This window comes from Pseudomassariella vexata (assembly GCF_002105095.1).
Source record: "Pseudomassariella vexata strain CBS 129021 chromosome Unknown BCR38scaffold_9, whole genome shotgun sequence".
Taxonomy (NCBI): domain Eukaryota; kingdom Fungi; phylum Ascomycota; class Sordariomycetes; order Amphisphaeriales; family Pseudomassariaceae; genus Pseudomassariella; species Pseudomassariella vexata.
This window is the reverse complement of record NW_024467964.1, coordinates 1,420,494-1,426,782: the sequence shown is the minus strand read 5'-3', so window position 1 is coordinate 1,426,782 and position 6,289 is coordinate 1,420,494. Positions and strand designations below refer to the sequence as shown.

The window sequence follows — 6,289 nt, the reverse complement described above, 5'->3', positions numbered from 1 at the left end:
TTAGATGCACGAGCGTTTCCGCCCCGGATTGCTGATGTGGAAGCAATGGCAAATTCTATCCGCGCTACACGTAACGCAGGGCCCATTGGAACGCGCTGGGCCTCGAGGTTCGTGCACGTCGCAAAGAGTTGAAAACTTGTTGGAACCGTCCTTACGATTACCAAAGGGCCCAATGCGAAGATCCAAAGCTTATTGCAGATTGGTTTCGGCTTGTTGCGAATGTTATCGCGAAATACGGTATCCAAGAGTCGAACATTTACAACCTCGACGAGACAGGGTTTATGATGGGCAAGATCTCAACCAATATAGTAGTTACGAGCTCCGAACGATGTGCCAGGCCGAAATCAATACAGCAAGGTAACCGGGAATGGGTTACCGTAATCCAAGCGGTCCAGTCTACCGGTTGGGCGCTGATTTTATCCTTTAAATTACTCAAAATCTTCTTCATTATCAGTTTCTACTTCTATTGAACAAGTCCTTGCATTATGTCCAGTCCCTCCGCAAATACCACAGCGCCTTATACCGGTCTGCCGGCGCTTTACAGGACGACTGCTTTCCCCTTCTTCCTCCTCCATAACCTTGATATCACCCCTCAAGGCCCGTAAAACTTGTGCATCACCTATACTAAGTGCTCCTCCATATTGGATTTGCTTATTTTTCGTCCTCCGACGCTTACTTAGTATATGGTTCGTCTCACGAAGCTCTTCGTTCTCCCGACGTAATAATGCATTCTCATGCATCATTGCATGCGTAGCCTTCGTAGTCGAGTTAATTGAGTTCAAAATATGCGTCGGCGAGCTGTCTTGATGCCTCTGGACGCTACTTTTAATCAAAGTTGACTGCGATTCGGCTTCGAGGGTGTTGGTAGGCGTCTTAGAAACCCAGACGGAGGGAGGCAATTGGGGGTCGGGTGTCGGTGTTCGTACTACTTTTGCGATATCCAACGTAGATATGACCCTATCCGGGTTAAAAGGAACAAGTCCAGCTGCTTCGAATCCTGATCTGATGTTTTTTTCGTGAAAAGCACCAATGAAAGCTTCTAAAAACCCAGCTAAGAAATCCTGCTTCTCAATATGGGTTTGATGCCTTCGCCTTAAACCCTCCACGAACGCACCGTACAGCCGTTTCAACACACTAAAAGATACCAAATCCAAAGGCTGGAGCTTGTGAGGATGAATGGGAAGGCATACACAATGTAATTACGCCGTGCGCCGCGAGGTAAGTCTCAAAATCCATCGAGTGGTGGCTCTCGTGACCATCCAATATTAAGAGACTTTTCGCACCCTTCCGACGGCTAATAATATGTTGAACAAAGTGTTTTGCCCATTACACACCAATATTATTAGTAGTCCAACCGTTATGGGAAAGGTCGACCTTCCAGTTGGCCGGTAGGTCGTTACCGCGATACCACGAAGCAAGATGAACCTTGCCCGCGAAGATGATGTACGGCGGTACCGGCCAACCTTGCGAATTAATAGCCTGGATCACCGTAACCCATTCCCGACCTCCTTGTGTAGCCTGTCTAGGCCGTCCGTGTCTTTCTGCACTCGTTACAACCATACCGGTTGTGATTATGCCCATTAGGAAGCCCGTCTCGTCAAAGTTGTAGATATCCTCCGGTAGGATACCGTATTTAGCGATTGTGTCCCTAACAAGCTCAAACCACGCGTAATACGCGATAGGATCTTCGCTAAATACCCTCTGGTAATCAATTCGACGGTTTAAACGCGTTCGGAGGTCTTGTCGGCGGTTAACGAAGTTCGTGGTCCAGTTCTTGCCGACGGGGAGCGCGTCGCGTACGCGTCGTAGGATATTCGCCATTTCTTCAACGTATCGAAGCCGAGGAGGAAATGCTCGCGTATCTAGCTCAATTATACGTCGGGCAATCGTATCCTCTTCGGTTTGAGTTAGATTTCGTTTTAACATATTAGCTTCGTGTCGCGTTTGGTCGCCGTCGAATCGATTCTTTAGTGTACGGTCGCAAACGTTGTAGATATGGCCAAGCTTACGCCATGAAATTTCAGGGTTGCGCTTTTTAGCTTGGATAGCTAGCTGAAGATCGGCTTCTTTAGATTTACGAGGCATGTTGTGGGAGGGAAGAAAAGTGCAAGCCAAGTTAAAAGGTTGAAATATTTGAAAAAGTGCGAAAGTGACTTGTGTGCGAAAATGACTTGTGGATCACGTTAATATTATTATTATTATTATTATTATTATTATTAAATACGCCGTAGGCTCGAAGCCCCCGGTACCTCTACTAGTACTCCCGTATGTCAAACCGTGCCCTAATGGCTGGACTAAATACATACGCTGCGTCGTCGGTTCGCCCTATTGGCGACTGCGTTGCGTTCACTACCATACTACGTTGGTTCTCAACCTACCAACAAAGTCCCCCCTGAGAAGATCGATGCTATCTGGGCCTTGAAGCTGTTAAAGATATATAATCAACTAATTTATTAGATGTAGATTAATTTAAATTGATTTATAGCCTTATAGTTGCGTAATTAGACTTTAAAGATATCGTATATTGAGAAGTACGTACTTGCTTAGGTACGCGACTCGCTTGTAAACCCCGTTGTTATCAAACCTATCTTATCAGAATTATAGAAACCCTTAACGTGAATGTACACCTAGCTGGCCACCCTTACATAACCTCGCATATAAATTTTACGATAGTAAAACCACAACGCCGTAAATCAATTGAAACTACTCTGAATCTTCCTCTCCAGAAGATGGCAATGCGATCTTACAAGTTCGCGCATTATGCCCAGTCCCGTTGCAAATACCACAGCGCCTCGGGCGCGTTTCAACACGCTTTGCGCGACCACCATTTCGGCGCTCTTCTTGCTGTATCTGCGTCGCCAACTCCCTAGAGTCCCGTATGTCCTGTCCTTCTTGGAAAATAAGTGATTCTCCTTCCCGTAATTGCATTTTTTTAGTCCTCCGGCGCCGGCTTAGCATCTTATTTGCCTCTCCAAGCTCAGCGCACTCGGCCCGTACGAGGTCGAGCTCGTGCATTATCATTTTTGCTCCCTTCGCAAACTGGTCGACAGCTGAGAAAATATTCGTCGGAGAGCTATTCTGATGCTCGGAGATGCGCTTTTTCAAAAAAGTAGACTGTTCATGAGCCTCTATCGGGTTCTGTGGCGTCTTTGATACCCACGGTCGGGTTTGCCACTGCTTCCACATCAGCAATCTGGGGCGGAAACGCTCGTGCATCTAAGTCCAGTATATGCTTGATAATGACCTCCTCTTCTAATTCTGTCATAGTTCGTGAACTGGGCAAAATATCGCGTCGGAAAGGTACGCCGTTTTTACGCGTTTGGAGGGTGCTTCGGGGGACTTGGTACGTTTTTGCCGCTTGTCGGAGACTAAGTTTTTGGTCATTTTTGAGAGCTTGAAGGGCTAGCATTAAGTCTGCTTCGTTGTATGACTGCCATAATTGGTTGTTGAGAAAATCAAAGATGAAGTTGGTCGGTCGCGTTGCCGCATGAAAGTGGCCAGCTCGGTGACATGGCCAGCTCGGTGTACATTCAGGTTAGGCGGTCTAATATCGTTATTATAGAGCGGGATTCCACCGTAGCGCGACACGGCTTTTCTTCCCGGTCATATATATAGGCTCTAGAGGAAGCCTTACTACTAGTATATACTCCTAGTATCTTTTTCTAGTAGGATAATACTAGAATATATACCTCTAAGACTTTGCAAGAGTAGCTAGAAGCCCACAGCATATAGACTATCGATTAGCCCGCTTATAGTCCTGATTAATGTGACAGGCTGTGCCTGAAATGGGATCCAGAGCTGCAAGAACCTTGCATCCGGATCCAACAAAGGAACCATCGAGGGCATATAAAAACATAGTTTGTGTTCTCGGAAAACTCGCTTATTTTACTTTCCTCCTGAGTTAGATAATTACCAGTATTTGGCAATCGGTCCCACTAACTGCTATATACAGCACTATGTGTCGAATATCACGTGTGTCCAATCGAGTAGTCAGAAGTGCATAAGATTGTATATGAATGAGGTGTCTTGTTCTCTGTCTTCTGTTCTCGCGAACTCCCGTTGCTCTGCCTTTTATAGATTCTTTAGAACATGTCGGTAACTTTGGTGTTACTTTTGAGAAGAGGGGTTCCTTTCGCCTTCTGAACTTCAAGTGACAATAGTCTTCTCTAGTGCCATATTGTTTCTGAACCTAGGAACCAGGTGCCCTATCTGATATAACGTGGTCAGACGCTCGCAAGAATCGCGGCGAGAGGGCGTGCTGCGCGCCTTCTATCGTGAGGGGACGGGTTCGCCGACGAGCGTTATCGGAAAGGCGAGGTCCGATAAGGGGTCGGATTAACGATTCGAATTCTGGACCGGCTGTCGAGTTATATTCCGCCGACGTAGTGCTTGACGGTCGACTGGCTAGGATGCTCGTAATCCTAAACTGCACCAATCTCCCTATTATCGCTAGGTAGGCGAAGTCAACAAGGTGGGCAGCGCGCCGTAAGGGTTGACTAAACCCCCTTGTGTGTCAGCTGCGGGATTCGAACCCGCGACTCGTCACCGACCCAAGTGGGCGAGGCTCAAATCGGGACTTATCTACCAGCGAAGTGACCAACTACACCAGCCGACAAAGGTTTTGATAACTAGGGGCCTATACCCTAGTACCTGTTATATCTTCTTAGATAGCTAGGTAGTTATTCAAAAGTTATATCATGCAACTTCACCATTCCAAGTCCGGGATTCGGGCGACAGGACACGCTGCTCCAAGTGGGCCTTGAGCATTTTCAAGAGCGTTGCAAACGAATTCAGCCTCCCTATCCTCACTAGCATGTCCAGTTACCCTCACAGCAGGATTGATCAACCGCCTAGCTGCTTTCTCCAAACGCCTATGCTGGTCGATGTGGCGAGCGAACTTGTCAAGTCTCTCTCGGATGGCGCTCTGCCGGAAATCGAGGTTTGTATTTGGCGGTTGGTGTTTCTTCAGCATACTTAGGGCTGATGTGATTTCGATGTTCACCAGATTTTGCATATTGCTAGGTGGAGACATGCCAGGCGCCGCTATATATGTGATTTTGACAACTGTGTTGGTGGCGTCTAATGGCAAAGCTGATACGAGTAGGAAACACCCGCTACCAAGACAGCAGATGAAGGATGTGTCGTCCACATATTGGAGCCTTGGGGATGAGGATGGGCCTTCTGCAAGATATTTGACAAGTGTGTGCTGCCAAGAAGACGTCGTCAGCCGCAAGGGGTTCAAGAACCACGGCAATAGACCTCGAGCTGTTAGCAAGAACGCAATACAACAGTTATAGTGTGCTTCTTACTCGCAATCCTCCAGCTCACATTAAACACCACCTCCCAGGCTATCGTATCTACAAGTTTTAGTGACTGCAACGATGGCGACGAAATGTCGCTCCAGGGGAACGCATCCGCCAGCTCTGTCGCAAAGTTGACAAAGACAAAGCGGCCCGAATCTATCCTCAGGTGGATCTCGAAAAGTCCGTTGGTCGACATGTCAAATCCTGGTTTGTCCATGAATTCTGGTGCCTTAAACAGTCGGCCGGTTGACTCGTACTGCCACCCATGGTACTTGCATGAGAGCAAACCAGAGTTGCCACTAGTCTTACGCGCCACCATGTATGCTCTATGCCGGCAGACATTGTGAAAGGCCCGGAGCTTATTATCGTCCTTGCCTCGAATAATGAGGAACGGGATGTCGGCGATTGTGTACGTGCGATAGTCGCCTGGCTTCGAGAATTCAGAGTCGTGGGCGACCATGAGCCATCTCTATGAGACACTGTTAGTTTGATCGGGCCGAGGAAACGTATTACGACTGTTACCTTGTGCATAATAGCTCTCTTTTCGAGGTCATATGGAACCTCTTCTGCGAGTGATCGCCATGATCTGTCCGTGTCACCCTTCTCCGCCGCATCCAGCCCTATCCCCGCACCCAAGCTACGCGCGGCCCATGTATGCCATCCATCTCTTTTTGATGCGAGAAAGTATCTGATAATCACAAATCCGATGGCTCCCACACATGCGGCCACGGCTAGAATGTGGACATGTTGATGCAGTAGAAGCGGTGGTATAATGAGTTCGGCCATATTTCCTATGAGATTTCAAGAAGTGCGGTGCCAGCAACGCTAGACTTTACCCGATTCCTCGTGATCTTGAAGAAGTATTAAAGGCGGTCATAAGCTGGACTCGAAACTTGCTGGTAATCACTAATATGTCACTTACCCAAATACTTATTGACCTGCACTTAGCTCATTGGTCTATTAAAGGTGGGAGAACTCTAAAGTAG

The 6,289-nt window shown here is 47.5% G+C and overlaps 1 protein-coding gene and 1 non-coding gene across 2 annotated transcripts; both read right to left on the bottom strand.

The window, feature by feature from the left end:
* Positions 1-4,511: 4,511 nt before the first annotated feature.
* On the bottom strand, positions 4,512-4,614 carry BCR38DRAFT_t217. The gene has a single exon. It is a non-coding gene; the product is annotated as a tRNA-Thr (tRNA).
* Positions 4,615-4,697: 83 nt separating this feature from the next.
* On the bottom strand, positions 4,698-6,089 carry BCR38DRAFT_525444 (Rieske [2Fe-2S] iron-sulfur domain-containing protein; the record flags this gene model as incomplete). The annotated part of the gene is made up of 3 exons (XM_040865323.1): positions 4,698-5,259; positions 5,310-5,772; positions 5,826-6,089. 3 exons carry the CDS (start codon positions 6,087-6,089, stop codon positions 4,706-4,708), a joined length of 1,281 nt encoding a protein of 426 aa, XP_040714294.1. The 3' UTR covers positions 4,698-4,705.
* Between the last annotated feature and the right edge of the window lie 200 nt (positions 6,090-6,289).